Here is a 19849-nt window from a genome sequence, read left to right as displayed (position 1 = left end):
GAGATAGAGGGAGAGACTCACTAAAAGGTCGGAGACAGAGGGAGAGACTCACTGAAGGATCAGACAGAGGGAGAGACGTAGTAAAAAAAAACTTCTGTTGAATTTGTGAGCATTGCCTTGTGCGGTGCATAAGTGTTTGATGGGGTTACTGATCCAGTGAAATTTTGGCACCTGTGGGCTGACAGTTGATTAATTAGATATTGTAACATTTATTGTACTCAGCGTACCAATATGTAACAGTTGTTGATCTATTCAATACAATGCATCTGGAGCAGGTGGGGGGGGGGGGGAAAAGTCCTCTATTTACGACCAGGACGTGTCATATCTAATCTCGGTCATGTTTATTTAACGCAAATTCCCTCTGTGTCCATTCACGTGTGCATTTTGGGTACTGCTCCATATCCAAGCTCATTAAATTCTATCCCATTTTTTCTTCTCTTGGCCCCTCTGTGGCCTTTCTTTCCAATCTCCTCCAATTTCTCTCAGCTAGTCCCGCCACCTTTCATTTTTCCCCTCAAATCCCTACCTCATCCCATCACTACACCTCCACCGTCCTACTCTCCTGCACCCCTCCCCCCCCCCCATCACAGGCTTGAATCCCTCTTGAATAAATAAGCTCACAGCTACCCTCTGGGTCTCTCCTGGCCTTCTGCAAATGGCCCATCGAGGCACCGACAGTCACCTCCTTTCAAGCAGTAACCCCATTTGTCCCATCCTCTCTCGCCAACTTTCCAACTCAGCACGTCCGCTGGAGATCATTGTCACCAACCTCCTTCCCGTCCTGCTCATCCCACCCCTACCACTAGCCCTTTGGACTCCGCCATCGGATCAACAATTCGTGCCCTACTCTGCATTTCCCTCCAGAATGTCTGTTTACTCCGAACAAGTCCCTTGCTATCCATGACCTTATTGTGGATGGCGTTGCTCTTATCACCAAGTTGCACTTCCTCTCCTCTCCTCTCCCCATACTCCTCTGGCATCTTCTCCAAGCATCTCAACTTGTTCTAACCACCCCCAACCTTTCCATTAAAATCCTCTTTGTCTACCAACTCTCTAAGCCCCATCCCAAGTTTCTCCTCAATATATCCTCACTCCTTTCCTCCCCAGCCTCTACACTAAGCGACTGATTATCCTCAGTGATTTTAATCTCCAACTCAGGTCCACTTGCCCTCTCTCCTCTGAATTTACTGCATTCTGTCCTCCCTAAATCTCTCCCTCCCTTATAAACTCTCCTACCCATAATAGACTTGCCATCTCCCGTAGCCGCTCCATTCCCATAGTCTTGATCACAGGCAGGGCTATCTCCAACCACTACTTGTATCTCTCACTACCCACATCCCCCTACCCCATCCAACCCCATTCTGCATCTGCCCCTAGAAAAAAGACTCTCCCAAATTACTTACAACTGCACTTTCAAACTCCCATTAGCCATGATGCTTCTGCAGCCATTGATTTTCTCAACCATTCCCTCACCTCCACCTTGGATACCCTTATCCCCAGCAAAACCTTTACCTCTTTCACATCCTAGTCATTCCATCTTGTATGGCCCTCTTCTTCACTCCCTCAAGTCCAAGGAGTGCAGACTTCAGTGTATCTAGCACACAACTGGCTTAACCAACCATCTGACTTGACCACATCATGTACTACCATGCCTCACTCTCCTCTGCTAAAACCACCCACTACTCCAGGATCACCCTGGAGAGCAAAGATAATCCCATCCCAGACTTCTTGGCTGGAATTTTGCCGGTGCTCAGAGTGTGGGTTTGGAGGCGGGACCACTGTCAAAATTGCAAAGATTGACAGCGGTTAGAAACCCGCCGTCAACCCGCCTCCAATCAATCTTCCCAAGTGTCGGGACCCGATTTGCGCATGGACCCGACACCTAGCGGCGGGAAGAGGATTATATCCACTTAACTGCTTGTTAACAGGTACTTGATAGTTGTTAACAGGCTCATTTTCAATTTTGCCACTTCTGCCTCGGGGTTCCCGACGTCCAGACACCGCGCCAGGTAAGTGTGGCGTGTTGCGAGTCTGCTGTAATGTTTCTGCATTGATGACAGCTGCAGAAGTGGTGTGAAGGATCCAATGGTGCACTGGTGAATTTTGAGGTGAGAAAATGTTGGGAAAATCATTTACACTTTTCTGTAGGTAACAAGTTTTGAATTGATGTCTAGTCCCACCTCATTGGGATAACCTCTCTCACCAGTGACAGATCGCTTCTGTAACCTCACCTGCAGCTGCCATCTGTTCTAGCCTAAGGAGGGAGTCACTGGAGAGCCTGGGTGCAAGAGCTCACCTTTGTACAGCGATTGTCAGTGTTTGCAGCACCTCAATGCTGTCAAACACTGAGAAATGAGCGGTCAAAATAAATGTGCGCAGTCCCTTTAAAAATCCGGTAGATGACGCATCATCAAATGACATAATCTGACCAGCTTCCTCTTAATTGGCCGGCAAGCCCGAAGGGCAGGCTTAACGAGGTCAATCGACGTAAAATCACATCTGTGGGCCGGATGCAGTTGGGGGAGGGACTGGAACTCGGAAACCAGCTGACCCTTCCCAAGCCGCATCCAATGACAAAATCACGGCCCTTATCTCCTTAAACCCTTCTCCCTGCCCTCCGCTCTAACCCAAACGTTCCCTATAATTTTTTTTTTTTTTTTTTTTATATAAAGGGACTGCGCGAGCCATTCAAAATTCCGCTTATGCACAGTTTATTCTATTCAAAAGCCGGCTCACCGGCTGCGCGGGACCTGCAGAGACCTGCCCAGCTAATAAGGAACATTGCTTTCACCTCCAACAAGTAAGTACGGATCGTGGACTTTGTCACGAAGACTGAGATCATCTATTCAGGTGCCACTGCTGCTTCCACTGCTGCTTTGTCTGGCCAACCAAGCTAATCCCATATCCCTTCCATCACAAAGACCTCCTACTTCCATCTCATTGCCTGCTTCCACCCCCACTTCAGCCTATCTCCTACTAAAACCCTCATCCATGCCTTTTGTCAGCTCCAGATTCGATTATTCCAATGATCTCCTGGCTGGCCTCCCATCCTCCACTCTCTGTAAAGTCCAGCTCATCCACAACTTTGATGCCTGTATCCTATTCAGCAGCAAGTCCTGCTCACCCATCAACAACAACAGCAACTTGCATTAATATAGCACCTTTAACGTAGAGGACATTGCCGTTGTCCTCGCTAACCTACATTGCCTCCTGGTGCCCCAATGCTTCAAATTTAAAATTATCATCTTTACGTTTAAATCCCTTCAATGCCTCATTCGTCCCTATCTCTATAACCTCCATTCCTACAACAGCCATCAGCCCCGCCCCCGCGAACACTAAACTCCTCTGTCTTTGGCCTCTTGTGTATCTCCCCCTTCCCTTTGCCTCACCATTGGCAGCTGTGCCTCCAGCCACCTAGTCCTCATGCACTGGAATTCCCTCCCTAAACCTCTCCTGCTCTCCACCTCCTTTAATACCTCCTTAAAACCCACCTGTTTGGCAAAGCTTTTGTTCACCTCTGCTAATACCTCCTCCTTTGGCTTAATGCCCATTTTTTTGATTACGCTTCTGTGAAGCGCCTGTCCTGCGACAATGATACTATATAAATACAAGTTCTTGTTGTGGTATACCAGCAAAGCATACTTTCTGTAATGATCATAGAATGGTTACAGCACAGAAGGAGGCCGTTTGGCCCGTCAAGCCTGTGCCGGCTCTCTGCAAGAGCACTTCAGCTAGTCCCACTCCCCCACCCTTTCCCCGTAGCCCTGCAAATGTTTTTCCTTCAGGTACTTATCTAACTCCCTTTTGAGAGCCACAATTGAGTATGCCTCCTCCAACCTTTCAGGCAGTGCAATCCAGATCCGAACCACACACTGCATAAAAAAGTTATTCCTCATGTCGCCTTTGGTTCTTTTTTCAATCACCTCTGTGTCCTCTGGTTCTCGACCCTTCCGCCAATGGGAACAGTTTCTCTCTATCTACTCTGTCCAGACCCCTCATGATTTTGAATACCTCTATCAAATCTCCTCTCAATCTTCTCTGCTCTAAGGAGAACAACCCCAGCTTCTCTAGTCTATCCATGTAACTGAAGTCCCTCATCCCTGGAACCATTCTCATAAATCTTTTCTGCACCCTCTCTAAGGCCTTCACATCCTTCCTAAAGTGCCCAGAATTGGACATTGTACTCCAGTCGAGGCTGAACCAGTGTTTTATAAAGGTTTATCATAACTTCCTTGCATTTGTCCTCTATGCCTCGATTTATGAAGCCCAGGATCACATTTTTTTTAATGCTTTCTCAACCTGTCCTGCCACCTTCAACGATTTGTGTACATATACCCCCAGGTCTCTGTTCATGCACCCCCTTTAGAATTGTACCCTTTAGTTTATATTGCCTCTCCTCGTTCTTCCTACCAAAATGTATCACTTCGCACTTTTCTGAATTAAATTTCATCTGCCACGTGTCCGCCCATTTCACCAGCCTGTCTATGTCCTGTTGAAGTCTATCACTATCCTCCTCACTGTTCACTATACTTCCAAATTTTGTGTCATCTGCAAATTTTGAAATTGTGCCCTGTACACCCAAGTCCAAGTCATTAATATATATATCAAAAAAAGCAATGGTCCCAGTACCGACCCCTGGTGAACACCACTGTGTACCTTCCTCCAGTCCGAAAAACAACTGTTCAACACTACTCTCTGTTTCCTGTCACTTAGCCAATTTCGTATCCATGCTGCCACTGTCCCATTTATTCCATGGCCCTCAACTTTGCTGGCAAGCCTATTGTGTGGCACTTTATCAAACACCTTGTCAATCGCATTGCCCTCATTAACCTTCTCTATTACCTCACCAAAAAACTCGATCATAGAAACATAGAAGATAGGAGCAGGAGTAGGCCATTCGGCCCTTCGCGCCTGCTCCGCCATTCAATGCGATCATGGCTGATCATCCAAATTCAGTATCTTGTCCCTGCTTTCTCCCCATATCCCTTGATCCCTTTAGCCATAAGAAATATATTTAACTCCTTCTTGAATATCTATATATATAAAGCGGCTCTTCTGTCTGTCTGTCTGTCTGTCTGTCCGCCTGGTCTCTATACGTTTGGAAGTTACAGAGCGTACCGACGCGCGCGTCGCCTCAAAAGAAAGCTTGCGATTCCGGACCGGTCATAGGCGTATTTACGTTTCGGCCGGACAAAAATCCCGCCCGCGGTATCCCAAAAACGTTCAGCGTTCCGCTCATTAGCATCTCATTAGCGACCGTGTGACGTCGAGGTCTTCCTACAGTTGAGTGTCGAGTGACTCGACGATTGACCAATCCTACGCTTCGGTGACCTGACCGGTCGACCAATCGGTGCGTGTGTGGGCGGGCCTTATCCCTCTGAACCGAGGTGAGTGGCCGCCATCTTGATTTTCCACGATTTTTTCCCCCACACTTTCTGTGTGTTAGGGAACTAAGGTAAATATTTCAATTATGTGTTAGGCAATTAATTAACAATTTATTTGAGTTTTATATTGTGTTTAGCAACCCCCCCCCCTCCTCCTCACCCTCGCGCAGGGGGGACTCGGGGCCTGAAGCTGAAAACATTTCTCTCTCTCTTTCTTCCCTCTCTCTCTCCTTCTCCTCTTCCCTCTCTCTCCTTCTCCTCTTCCCTCTCTCCTCTTCCCTCTCTCTCCTTCTCCTCTTCCCTCTCTGTCTCTCTCTACTTCCCCCTCTCAGGTGTCGCGGACGGAGCGCGGGCGCGCCGCCCGAAGTTTCCCGCTCGCCAACGGCCTTGCCGGCTCCCGCAGGCCGCTCGCACTGACCGCGCATGCGCCGCCCGCACTCACCGCGCATGCGCCGCCCGCCTGCACGCAGCGGCCGTCCATCAGCCGCGCGATACGCAGGGGACCTCAGCAACAGCACCGGACCTCAGGCGCTAGGCAGGGGGAGGGGCCGGAGAGAGGGACAGAGGGGGAGGGGAGGGAGAGAGGGGAGGGAGGGGGAGAGAGAGAGAGAGAGAGAGAGAGAGAGAGAGAGAGAGAGAGAGAGAGAGAGAGAGAGAGAGAGAGAGGAGGGAGAGAGGGGAGGGAGGGATAGGACAGGGAGAGGACATGACAGGGAGAGGGGGGACACACAGGGGCAGGGAGACCAAACGCCCCAAAATTGCCCTCGTGCCCCAAAATTGCCCTCGCAACGCGGGGCTCGCTAGGCAGGGGGAGGGGCCGGAGAGAGGGACAAAGGGGAGTGGGGGAGGGGGCGGAGGGGGGGGAGGAGAGGGAGACGGGAGGGGAAGGGAGGGAGAGAGGGGAGGGGAGGGAGAGAGGGGAGGGGAGGGAGAGGACATGACAGGGAGAGGGGGGACACACAGGGGCAGGGAGACCAAACGCCCCAAAATTGCCCTCGCAACACGGGGCTCCCCAGCTAGCTAGTCCCCCCTCTCCCTGTCATGTCCTCTCCCTGTCCTATCCCTCCCTCCCCTCTCTCCCTCCCCTCCCCTCTCTCCCTCCCCCCCCTCCCCCACTCCCCTCTGTCCCTCTCTCCGGCCCCTCCCCCTGCCTAGCGCCTGAGGTCCGGTGCCGTTGCTGAAGTCCCCCGCGTATCGCACGGCTGATGGACGGCCGCTGCGGGCGGGCGGGCAGCGCATGCGCGGTGTGTGGGCGGCGCATGCGCGGTGAGTGCGGGCGGCGCATGCGCGGTGAGTGCGGGCGGCGCATGCGCGGTGAGTGCGGGCGGCGCATGCGCGGTGAGTGCGGGCGGCCTGCGGGAGCCGGCAAGGCCGTTAGCGAGCGGGAAACTTCGGGCGGCGCGCCCGCGCTCCGTCCGCGACACCTGAGAGGGGGAAGTAGAGAGAGACAGAGAGGGAAGAGGAGGAGAGAGAGGGAAGAGGAGAGAGGGAAGAGGAGAAGGAGAGAGAGGGAAGAGGAGAAGGAGAGAGAGAGAGGGAAGAAAGAGAGAGAGAGAGAGAAATGTTTTCAGCTTCAGGCCCCGAGTCCCCCCTGCGCGAGGGTGAGGAGGAGGGGGGGGGGGTTGCTAAACACAATATAAAACTCAAATAAATTGTTAATTAATTGCCTAACACATAATTGAAATATTTACCTTAGTTCCCTAACACACAGAAAGTGTGGGGGAAAAAAATCGTGGAAAATCAAGATGGCGGCCACTCACCTCGGTTCAGAAGGATAAGGCCCGCCCACACACGCACCGATTGGTCGACCGGTCAGGTCACCGAAGCGTAGGATTGGTCAATCGTCGAGTCACTCGACACTCAACTGTTGGAAGACCTCGACGTCACACGGTCGCTAATGAGATGCTAATGAGCGGAACGCTGAACGTTTTTGGGATACCGCGGGCGGGATTTTTGTCCGGCCGAAACGTAAATACGCCTATGACCGGTCCGGAATCGCAAGCTTTCTTTTGAGGCGACGCGCGCGTCGGTACGCTCTGTAACTTCCAAACGTAGAGAGACCAGGCGGACAGACAGACATCGGGACAGACAGAAGAGCCGCTTTATATATATAAGATAGATATATAATATATTTAATAAATTGGCCTCAACTGCCTTTTGTGATAGAGAATTCCACAAGTTCACCACTCTCTGGGTGAAGAAATTCCTCCTCATCCCTGTCCTAAATGGCTTACCCCTTTAGACTGTGACCCCTGGTTCTGGGCTCCCCTGCCATTGGGAACATCCTTCCTACATCTAGTCTGTCTAGTCCTGTTAGAATTTTATAAGTTTCAATGAGATCCCCTCTCATTCTTCTGAACTCCAGCGAGTATAAGCCCAATCGACCCAATCTCTCCTCATAAGTCATTCCTGCCATCCCAGGTATCAGCCTGGTGAATCTTCACTGCACTCCTTCCATGGCAAGAACATCCTTCCTCAGATAAGGCGACCAAATCTGCACACAATACTCAAGGTGTGGTCTCACCAAGGCCCTGTACAACTGCAGCAAGACATCCTTGCTCCTGTACTCGAATCCTCTCGCTATGAAGGCCAACATTCCATTTGCCTTCTTAACCGCCTGCTACACCTGCATGCTTACCTTCAGCGACTGGTGCACAAGGACACCCAGGTCTCGTTTCACTTCCCATTCTCCCAATCTATTGCCATTCAGATAATAATCTGCCTTCCTGTTTTTGCCACCAAAGTGGATAACCTCGCATTTATCCACATTATAGACATAGAGACATAGAGATAGGAACAGGAGTAGGCCATTCGGCCCTTCGAGCCTGCTCCGCCATTCAATGAGATCATGGCTGATCTTCGTCTGAGATCATAGCTGATCTTACCAGTTCAGTACCCCGTCCCCGCCTTTTCTCCGTAACCCTTAATCCCCTTAGCCTTCAGAAATATATCCAATTCTCTCTTGAAAATATTTATTGAATTAGCCTTCACAGCCCTCTGTGGCAGGGAATTCCACAGGCTCACCACTCTTTGAGTGAAGAAATTCTTCCTCATCTCTGTTTTAAATGATTTGCCCGCTATTTTTAGACTGTGGCCCCTGGTTCTGTGCTCCCCGGCCATTGGAAACATTCTCTCTGAATTCAGCCTGTCCAGGCCTGCCATAATTTTATATGTTTCGATGAGATCCCCTCTCAATCTTCTAAACTCCAGTGAGTACAAGCCCAAACTATTTAATCTCTCTTCGTAGGTCATTCCCGCCATTCCAGGTATCAGCCTGGTGAATCGCCGTTGCACTCCCTCCATGGCAAGAACATCCTTCCGCAGATGGGGCGACCAAAACTGTACACAATACTCCAGATGCGGTCTCACCAGCACCTTGTACAGCTGTAGTAAGGTATCCCTATTCCTATACTCGAACCCCCTTGATATGAAGGCCAACATACCATTTGCCTTCTTGATCGCCTGTTGCACCTGCATGCTCTCCTTCAGTGACTGGTGCACAAGAACACCCAGGTCCCTCTGCACTTCCCCATCTCCCAATCTATTGCCATTTAGATAATAATCTACCCTCCTGTTTTTACCCCCAAAGTGGATAACCTCGCATTTATCCACATTATAGTGCATCTGCCACGTATCTGCCCATTCCCCCAACCTGTCCAAATCGCACTGTAGCCTCCTGACATCCTCATCAGAGCCCACCCCTCCTCCTAGTTTAGTGTCGTCAGCGAATTTGGAAATATTGCATCCAATTCCCTGATCCAGATCATTTATATATATTGTGAACAGCTGGGGTCCCAGGACAGATCCTTGCGGCACCCCGCTGGTCACTGCCTGCCACTCCGAAAACGAGCCGTTTATTCCAACTCTCTGTTTTCTATCCGCCAGCCAGTTCTCTATCCACGTTAATACTTTGCCCCCAATCCCATGAGCCTTAATTTTGCATGATAATCTTTTGTGTGGAACCTTATCGAAGGCTTTCTGGAAGTCAAGGTACACCACATCCACTGGCTCTCCCCCATCTATTTTACCAGTTACTTCCTCAAAAAATTCCAGCAGATTAGTCAAACACGATTTACCCTTTGTAAATCCATGTTGACTCTGTCCGATCCTTTCCCCATTTGTCAAGTGCTCCGCTATACTGCATCAAGTTAGTTAAACACAATTTGCCTTTAACAAATCCATGCTGGCTTTCCTCAATTAATCCACACTTGTCCAAGTGATTGTTATTTTTGTCCTAGATTATCGTTTTTAAAAGCTTCCCCACTACCGAGATTAAACTGACTGGCCTGTAGTTGCTGGGTTTATCCTTACACCCTTTTTTGAACAAGGGTGTAACATTTGCAATTCTCCAGTCCTCTGGCACCACTCCTGTATCGAAGGAGGATTGGAAGATTATGGCCAATATAAAAGCAGCTAGTAATTACCACACCAGGTTTAGTGTTTATTCGGACATAACAGTGGGCGAACGGTGGGGTGAAGGATGGACAAGAGGCCAGAATTGGAGTGCAGAGATCTCAGAGGGTTGTAGGGATGGAGGAGGTTACAGAGATAGGGAGGGGCGAGGCCATTGAGGGATTTGAAAATGAGGATGAGAATTTTAAAATGGAGGCATTTCCAGACTCTCTCACAAGGACATTCTACAGTCCTGCCAGGACGTGAGATTAGTGTCGTTTAGTAACCTTTTTTTTGTAACCCCTCCCAGACATGACGCTTTTGTCTGCTGTCCACACCCCCCTCGAGCCCCCGCCAATCTCGGCCACGCCAGAGAACCCAGAGCAGAAGATGATGGAGAAGCGGGCAAAGGTCATCGAGGAGCTGCTGCAGACGGAGGCTGACTACATCAAGGACCTGGAGATGTGCGTGGACAAAGTGCTCATCCCCCTGCAGATCAAACAGGTGAGGGGGTGGGTGAGCGGCCAGACAGGCAAGGGTGCGGAACGTCCCAACATGAAGGGGGGGCGGAGGGGAGGGCGAGCTGGTCAACACTAAAGCATCTCCTGCGGCCCTTCAGCATAGCCTCTCCCGATGGCTCAGTTTCGTCCGTGCACTTTAAAAAAAAATCATTCACAAGATGCACTACAGCAAGTCGCCAAGGCTTCTTCGGCAGCACCTCACAAACCTGCGACCTCTTCCACCTAGAAAGACGAGGGCAGCAGGCGCATGGGAACACCACCACCTCCAAGTTCCCCTTCAAGTCACACACACCATCCTGACTTAGAAGTATGTCGCCGATCCTTCATCGTCACTGGGTCAAAATCCTGGAACTCCCTCCCTAACAGCACTGTGGGAGTACCATCACCACATGGACTGCAGTGGTTCAAGAAGGCGGCTCACCACCACCTTCTCGAGGGCAATTCGGGATGGTCACCGGGGAGAACGCTAAACAGTGGCCATGGGATCTTTTACATCCACCTGAGAGAGCAGATGGGGCCTCGGTTTAACGTCTCATCCGAAAGGCAGCACCTCCGACAGTGCAGCACTCCTTCAGTACTGCACTGGGAGGGTTAGCCTGGATTTTTGTGCTCAAATCCCTGGTGAGGGACTGGAACCCACGACCCTCTGACTCAGGCGAGAGCGCTGCCCACTGAGCCGTGGCCGATACAAGTGAGGAGCAGGTGAGATTTAGCTGGACCTGATCGAGAGCTCGGCCTCTCTGAGGATGTGCAGTGTGGTGCGGACAGTCTGGACGCCTCTCGTGTGCGGCACTGCCTCGGCGCGGCGCTGGGAGTCTCGGTCTGGATTATGCGCTCCAGTCTCTGGAGTGGGACTGAAACCCACCACCTTCTGAGCCAAGGGTGGGGTACCAGAGGGGCCTCCGCTGTAGCCCAGCGTTGGGCTGAATAGGAGAGGGGGTAGAGGTGTAGGGGAGAGTGGACCCCCTCCCCTCCTCGCTGTCCCGATTAACGGTCTCCCGCTCTGTTCTTCAGTTACAGCAGGTGGACTGCGAGGCGCTCTTCGGGAACATTCACACGGTCATCGAGGTCTCCAAGCGTCTGCTCGAGGAGCTGGAGGAAACAGACAGTATAGGTATGGCCAAGGGTCACTTCAGCCCAACCCAGTGTGGGGGGAGGTAGAACAGCCCCCAGGATTCAGCTCACATAGGAGCAGGAGGAGGCCATTCAGCCCCTCGAGCCAGTTCCGCCATTCAGTGGGCTCGGGGCTGATCTGTGTCTTGGCTCTATTTACTCGCCTCGGTTCCGTATCCTCCTCTTACCCTTACCTAACACAAATCTCCGGAGCCGAGGCGGGTGGATGGAGTTGAGATACGGATCAGCCATGATCTGATTGAGTGGCGAGACAGGCTCGAGGGACTGAATGGCCTCGTCGTGTTCCTATCTCAATTCATCTATTCTAAATCATTCTTTCCCAGGATCCCAAAGCGATAAAACTCCGCACCTCTCTCAGTCCTTCTGCAAACCACAGGCTTTTTAAGCTCCAGTTTGGGGTCTCCTGGGTTGACCTCACCTTCTCTCCCAGTCTCGCCTAACCTGTGCGATGAGGCGGCCGAGAGATTAAGGCAGAAGACTGCGAATCCATGTTTTTTTTTGTGGTATATATCAATGATTTAGACTTCAATGTAGGGGGCATGATTAAGAAGTTTGCAGATGATACAAAAACTGGCCGTGTGGTTGATGGTGAGGAAGGAAGCTGTAGACTGCAGGAAGATATCAGTGAACTGGTCAGGTGGGCAGAAAAATGGCAAATGGAATTCAATCCGGAGAAGTGTGAGGTAATGCATTTGGGGAGGACTAACAAGGAAAGGGAATCCACAATAAATGGTAGGATACTGAGTAGTGTAGAGGAACAGAGGGACCTTGGAGTGCATGTCCACAGATCCCTGAAGGTAGCAGGACGGGTAGATAAGGTGGTTAAGAAGGCATACGGGATACTTTCCTTTATTAGCCGAGGCATAGAATACAAGAGCAGGGAGGTTATGCTTGAACTGTATAAAACACTAGTTAGGCCGCAGCTAGAATACTGCATGCAGTTCTGGTCACCACATTACAGGAAGGATGTGATCGCACTGGAGAGGGTGCAGAGGAGATTTACGAGGATGTTGCCAGGACTGGAGAATTTTAGCTATGAGGAAAGATTGGATCGGCTGGGGTTGTTTTCCTTGGAGCAGAGGAGGCTGAGGGGAGATTTGATTGAGGTGTAAAAAATTATGAGGGGCCTAGATAGAGTAGATAGGAAGGACCTATTTTCCCTAGCAGAGAGGTCAATAACCAGGGGTCATAGATTTAAAGTAATTGGTAGAAGGATTAGAGGGGAGTTGAGGAGAACTTTTTTCACCCAGAGGGTGGTGGGGGTCTGGAACTCACTGCCTGAAAGGGTGGTCGAGGCAGAAACCCTCATCACATTTAAAAAGTGCTTGGAGATGCTCTTGAAGTGCCGTAACCTACAGGGCTACGGACCAAGAGCTGGAAAGTGGGATTAGGCTGGAGAGCTCTTTGTCGGCCGTCACAGACACGATGGGCCGAATGGCCTCCTTCTGTGCTGTAAATTTCTTTCTATGGCTGATCATCCAAATTTAGTACCCTGTCCCTGCTTTCTCCCCATACCCCTTGATCCCTTTAGCCTTAAGCAATATATCCAACTCCTTCTTGAATATATTTAATGAATTGGCCTCTACTGCCTTCTGTGGTAGAGAATTCCACAGGTTCACCACTCTGAGTGAAAAAATTCCTCCTCATTTCTGTCCTAAATGGCTTACCCCTTATCCTTAGACTGTGACCCCTGGTTCTGGACTCCCCGGCCATCGGGAACATCCTTCCTGCATCTAGTCTGTCTAGTCCTGTTAGAATTTTATAAGTTTCAATAAGATCCCCTCTCACTCTTCTAAACTCCAACGAGTACAAGCCCAATCGACCCAATCTCTCCTCATACGTCATTCCTGCCATCCCAGGTATCAGCCTGGTGAATCTTCGCTGCACTCCTTCCATGGCAAGAACATCCTTCCTCAGATAAGGCGACCAAATCTGCACACAATACTCAAGGTGTGGTCTCACCAAGGCCCTGTACAACTGCAGCAAGACATCCTTGTTCCTGTACTCAAACCCTCTCGCTACGAAGGCCAACATACCATTTGCCTTCTTAACCGCCTGCTGCACCTGCATGCTTACCTTCAGTGACTGGTGCGCAAGGATGCCCAGGTCTCGTTGCACTTCCCCTTCTCCCAATCTGTTGCCATTCAGATAATAATCTGCCTTCTTATTTTTGACACCAGTGGATAACCTCGCATTTATCCACATTATATCGCATCTGCCATGCTTCTGCCCAATCACCCAACCTGTCCAAATCATCCTGGAGTTCCTCGGCATCCTCCTCACAGTACACACGCCCACCCAGCTTTGTGTAGTCTACAAACTTGGAGATATTACATCTAGTTTCCTCGTCCAGAGAGTTAATATATATTGTGAATAGCTGGGGTCCAAGGACCTATCCCTGCGGTACCCCACTAGTCACTGCCTGCCACTCGGAAAAAGAGCCGTTTATTCCAACTCTTTGCTTTCTGTCTGCCAACCAGTTCTCTATCCAAGTCAATACCTTGCCCCCAATCCCATATGCCTTAACTTTACATGCTAATCTCTTATGCGAGACCTTATCGAAAGCCTGTTGTAATGTAGGAATCGTGGCAGCCAATTTGCACACAGTAAGCTCCCACAAACAGCAATGTGATAATGAACATAGCATCTGGTATTTTAGTGATGTTGTAGAGGGATAAATATTGAGCAGGACGCCGGGGAGGTCCCCTGATCTTCTTTGAGCAGTTCTGTTGGAACTTACGTGTGCAAACGTGAGGGCGAACAGGGCTTCAGTTTAACATCCCATCTAAAAGATGCGCCTTCACACAGTGCAGCACTCCCTCAATACTGGCACCAGGAGTGTCAGCCTGGATTCTGGGGCTGAGGTCTCTGGAGCAGAATTTGAGATCCATGATCTTCGAACTCAGCTGTGTGAATACTATCACTAATCCGCAGCCGACACCTAATCATCCCTCTGTAGTCAATCGGACCTCAGATTTCCGAATCCTTTTACTCTCCCCTGTGAAAGGTGACTCAATGTAACCATTAATGAACCCGTTATTTATCTGCTTTAATAATCCAACCATGCTAATCCATGTTTAAATTATGTGATGAAAGGATGGTATCCAAATTGCTCCCCCTCCCTCTTGGGGCGCTACCATTCAATATCGCGGCGCTAATCGCAGCAGCGCCATGCGCGTCGACAAGTAGCACCACGGTACTACAGGCCTCCCTTTTCTGATTAAAGGGGAGGGGCCCATCGCAGCACGCACCGGGGCCCTGCTGGACCACCGGGGAGCGGGGTGCCGGCACAAGAGTCCGGCACCCAAGAGGAGTGCCGGGCTGACCAATCGCAGCCGGCATCCCGCAGGAGGTGGTGAGAGGGCAGGTGCTGGCAGGCAGGCAAAAAAAAATGGCCGCCCGGCACCTGCCCTTTAATTTGCGCTGCTACGTCCACAAAAACGGCACCCTGGCGGACATATTGTCCGGCGGCAGGTCAGGGGGCGCGAGCCAAGTTTGCGGCTGGGGCGCGAGCGGGGCGCTGTGCATGGCAATTACGTCATCGCCGGAGGTGCAGCGCCGCGGGGTGCTACCGGCTACTGCCGCTGCTAACCTCCCACTGAATTTCGCGGTAGGCGTTAGCGGCGCCATGCCCGGACGCTAGGAGCTTTGTGCCCCTTGGAGCGCTAACAGGAGGCGCAAAGCAACCAATTTCCCCCCCCCCCCAAAGTCTTAAAAGTCGGGCCTATCTTTATCTCCGGCCATTTCTCTCGATCTCTTAGTTAAAGTCTTAATTCAAACAATTATTTATAGTTATATTAATTAATTAGCTTATCTAGTTAAGTTAGAGAGAAAAAAAGCATGCATACTCACCCACCAATCACCTACCTGCTGTCCTGTGACGTCTCTCTTTTTGCCGTTCTTTTGGATTTCGCCAGATTTGTATCTGCCGCCTCCGCTGCCGACTCCTTCTCGGTCCGCACTGTCCTCGGGTACCACTCTCTTTAAGTACTGCCGCCTCCGCTGCCGACTCCTTCCAGGTCTGCGCTGTGACACTATTTTCCATTTGGTAGCTAAGACTGCCTTTCGAAAATTCGGACGGCGGTCCTCAAGAACATGTTAGAATTTGGAGAGGATCCCCCCCCACCAAAACACAGAAAAGTCTGAAAACACAGTTGTAAACCGTGGGGCGGTTTTAGCAATCCTGTGCTCCCACTGGGGAGTCACTCTCAAAGGGAGTGTAGGGACAGAATGTGACTTGTGTTCCCTTTGAATGTAGCTCCCCGTGGGGACATTATCATGTTGGTGACATAATGTTGCATCTATACAGCAGGGTTGTCTGAATACTGGCAATTAACACTGCTGTCAAGTAACCCAATCCCCAAAGCCTCTTGGCACATCATGACTCATTGCCAAAAGACGATACATTTTGCCTAGTCATTGTGGGATTTAAAAGTTAAATAACTTGTGCATTAAAAAGTGTTAATCTCTACACAACACAAATAAAAAGATCTAAAAGAGTGTTAAAAGGGGAAAATGATGAAAAGAGAAGCCCTTGAGCACAGTACCTGGCGGACCACTGGAGTCTCTCTCATCAGCTGAGTCTCCGACTCTCTGAGACTGACAGCAAGAAGCAAAGTTGAAGTGTTTCCTTCCTGCTGCTCGGTGCCCTGAGCCCGGGGTCCCGTTACACTCGGGGCTCGCTGCTCCTCCGCTGGGCTTTTCCACCAGAACTTCAAGGACATGTGGCTCAGCCCCGGAGACCACGGCAACAACATCCTCTTCTGGGCCATAATACACGCTCATTTTAAACACCACGCACCTTCATCCCCTGCACAGCGCCCCGCCGTTCAATTGTTCAATGTAACGCGTCTCCAATAATTTAAACACTGTCCCAAGTGCCTTGGGTTCAGATGAAGAGTTGTGTTTAGGGGCGGTGCTTACTAACAACGTGGCTTCTGATTGAATGACCCTGGAGGTTGGAGGAAGCAAGGACCATAAATGGAAATCCACAACTCAGTACTTGAAAGGAACATAAATGGAAACAAAAAAAGACTTTCAGATCCATTGTCAGCCTCAAATTCATACAACAGGCTGCCCTCAATTGTTGGTATCGTGCCACTGCACCGTGATATATGCTTTGCCCAGTTACTTTTATCTTGATATTAATTATTAAATGGGGCTGTTCATGCTAGCTTGGAGTTTAAGTACATGAATATTGTACTATGTAATAAACAATTCTGGCACTAAAGTGCATCTATGTGTAAAAGATATGCCCTTTAAAGGCCACAGACTGCGAAGAGGCATCTTCTTGGGTCAGGTAGAGGCTAATTGTTCATAAGTAGATTCTCAGGTTGTCTTTGTTGTCCCCATCTCCTTCAAATCTGCCATCATCTCCCCTCTCCTCAAAAAATAACTCTTCAACCCAGGGTGAGAGAATGTAATTGTTTTAATAGGGACTAGGGCATCCATGGTGGTGGTGAGGGTGTGGTTGAGCAGATCGATAGCTACAGAAATGGCGTGGTGAATGGAGGGCCAAAGGCTGGACAGTTGGGATTTCGTAAGTGCAGTTGTAAGAGAGTTGGGAGAGAGTTTTTTTTCCAGGGGAGGACACAGAAGGAAGTAGGGTTGGGGTGGTGAAGGAGGATGTGGGTGGAGAGCGATATGAGGAAGTGGTCAGAGATTGACACGAAGGGGGGAGTAGTGAGGCCACAATAGATGGCAAGGCCAAGGGGGTGGCCGTGAATATGGGTTGGGGAGTTTACATGGAGGGAGAGATTAAGAGAGGATAGGAGGCTAGTGAACTCAGAGGAGAGAGAGCATGATGAATTGAGATGGAGGTTGAAATCACCGAGGATGAGAAGTCACTCGGTGCAGAGGCTGAGGGAGGAGAACAGTGAAGATATCTCAGTAACAACATTTTTATGGTACTTGGGTGGGCGGTAGACAATGAGAATTTTAAATAAGAGGTGAGACGGGTGGAATAAGGTGAGATGCTCAAAGGAGGAGAAAGTGCCGGAGGAGTAGGGGGACAGACCAGGGTGTGATTTGGTGATGAGAGCCATACTGCCACCATGCTGGTCTGGGCGGGGCAAGTGGTGGAAGGTATAGCCAGGCAGGGAGGCTTCATTTAAGGGTAAGGTGTCATCACCCCTCAGCCAAGTTTCCGTCAGGGCCATGATGTCAATGCAATCATCCACGATAAGCTCATGGATGGCAAGGGCCTTGTTCGCAAGTGAACGAACATTCTGGAGGGAGATTTGAAGAGGGTCGGTGATGGCTGACCCACTGCCAGTGTCCACAAGGTCAGTGCTGGGAGGGGTGAGTTAGACGGGGGGAGATTGGCAAGATTAGTCCCCAGTGGGCGCACTGGGCAGGAAGGTCAACGAAAGAATAGGATGGGATGGTTGGGGTTGCTGCTCGTAAGGAGGCAGCGACGAGTGCCATGGCGGGCCTTTCGTAGGATGCCAAGAGAGGCACAGAGGGAAGCTGTAGGCTTATCTAAGAGGGAGACAAGCCTGGGACAGCGACAGGAGAGTAGGAAGGTCGAAGAGTAATGAAGGATTGGGGTGGGGAATTGGGGTGGCATGACGACAGGAGAGAGTTGTCCGGGAGGGATAGAGAGAAAAGGAAAAGGGGAGAAAAGCGTGGAAAAAGAAGTGAATGGCTCGGGTCCGGGGCAGCAGCCAAAGTGCGCACAAAAATGGACAAAGGGAAAAGCTCAGCTTACATAGGCCTCGCTATGTAGTAATTAATGGGATACATATTTCCTGGTAGCAGGGAATAGGTTGGAGACAGTAGTAAGGAGACCAGAGTCAAAGTCAGAGTTCCCATGGAGGGACAAAGCTGATGTAAGCAGGATGGAGCCGGCACGGAGCATCGACGAATCGCTGTCCAAATTCAGAGACAGGTGTAGCAGGCGAGTGAAGCTATTTGAAGGGTAGAGAGCTGGAGGATGGAGGTTGTTGCTGTAGGAGTGAGAATCGGTAGCGGTGCAGAGAGATGATGGTGAAATTGACGCAAGTTGGAGGTCACTTCAGATCAAAGTCGCAGAGAAAGTGTAAAATCACAAGCCAGCGACCAGCAAAGCTGAAAAACCAGTAGAATGAGTCACTGGAAAGCAAGTGAAACAGCAGCTGCTCGCCAGAAGACAACAAAGCAGAAAAACCAGTAGAACCAGTTCAGCAGAGCGACAGCCGCAGTTTAAAAGTTATTTAAAAAATCTTTTAGCAGCAGAGTTAGAGACACAGCAGGTGAGTCTCACAGTACAGTCCAGTGCAGAAGCGTAGTGGTGCAATCCAGTGTAGTTCAAAACAGAAATGTAGGCCTAAAAATTCGGTTGCTTTTCGCCTCCCCTAAGAGGGCGCTAACGGGGCACAAAGCAAGTAGCGCCTGGGTGTGGCGCCGCCAACGCCTCCCGCAAAATTCAGCGGGAGGCTAGCGGTGGCGGTAACCATACAGCGCCCTGCTCGCATTCCAACCACGATCTTCAGTAGCGCCCCCGACTTACCTTTGGACGCTCTGTCCGACAGGGTCGGGGGGCCTATCTGTGGCCGGGGCACCACAAATTAAAGGGGAGGTACAGGTGGCCATTTTTGTTGCTGGACGCCTGCCAGCACCTGCCCCCTCTGCCATCCCCGACCTCCTCTGCAGCCCCCCCGCGGAGTGCCAGCTGCGCTACGTGAGCCTGGCACTTCTCTTGAGTACCGGGCTCTTTTGCTGGCACTCCAATCCGGTCACGCTGCACTAGGCCCCTCCCCTTTAAGAAGGGGAGGAAAGCCTGCAGTACCGTGGCACATAGCGCCACGATATTCACTTGCAGCACCCCAAGAGGGAGGTGGGGCGCTTCCAGTAGCTCCCCGCTTCCCTCTTGGGGCGCTACTGGTGAATTTCGGCCGCGGGGGCACTAATTTTTTCGGCGAAGTTAGCGCCCCAAAGGGGGCGCAACTCAATTTTTCCCTGTAGTCTAGATGTCCAGAGAAGTCCAGGAGATTGGAAATCAATTTGAGAAAAGGATTCAGCAGCTTAAAGCCTGATGTGACTGAACAGCAGAGCAGAGTCACAGCAGCTGAGTCAAACAGGGCGGTCGGTAGAGCAGCGTAGTCCTGATGGCAGAGGAATCCAGGTGATGGAAGTCAAGTTTCAGCAGAGTTCCAGCAGTTGAAAAGAGCTCAGTGAGAACAAAGACACGCAGGGTCGGAGGATGGGCAGTGGACTGGGTGGGACTGCACTCGACTGGTTCCATTCTTATCTATCTAATCGTAGCCAGAGAATCACCTGCAATGGTTTCTCTTCCCGCTCCCACACCGTTACCGCAGGTATCCTCCAAGGATCTATCTTTGGCCCCCTCTTTTTTCTCATCTACATGCTGCCCCTCGACAACATCATCCGAAAGCACAGCGTCAGTTCCCACATGTACGCTGACAACGCCCAGCTCTA

General features: G+C 50.6%; 2 protein-coding genes across 2 annotated transcripts in view; one reads left to right on the top strand and one right to left on the bottom strand.

Moving 5' to 3' along the window:
• The window catches only part of slc35g1 (solute carrier family 35 member G1), a 74661-nt gene extending 58315 nt beyond the window's left edge, over positions 1-16346 (bottom strand). Inside the window, exon 1 of the mRNA XM_085994807.1 lies at positions 15979-16346. Coding sequence (XP_085850933.1) covers positions 15979-16216 — 238 coding nt within the window. The 5' untranslated portion in view covers positions 16217-16346. The remainder of the gene's footprint in view (positions 1-15978) is intronic.
• On the top strand, positions 10088-11458 carry LOC147113567 (dynamin-binding protein-like). Its single transcript, XM_085996089.1, has 2 exons — positions 10088-10280; positions 11312-11458. The coding sequence occupies exons 1-2, from the start codon at positions 10089-10091 to the stop codon at positions 11456-11458; spliced, it is 339 nt and encodes a 112-aa protein (XP_085852215.1). The 5' UTR covers position 10088.
• Positions 16347-19849: the final 3503 nt, after the last annotated feature.

The sequence above is a fragment of the Somniosus microcephalus genome, chromosome 8, assembly GCF_052327205.1.
Source record: "Somniosus microcephalus isolate GS21.2 chromosome 8, FLI_Smic_1.0, whole genome shotgun sequence".
Taxonomy (NCBI): Eukaryota; Metazoa; Chordata; class Chondrichthyes; order Squaliformes; family Somniosidae; genus Somniosus; species Somniosus microcephalus.
This window is presented reverse-complemented; position numbering and strand designations above follow the sequence as displayed.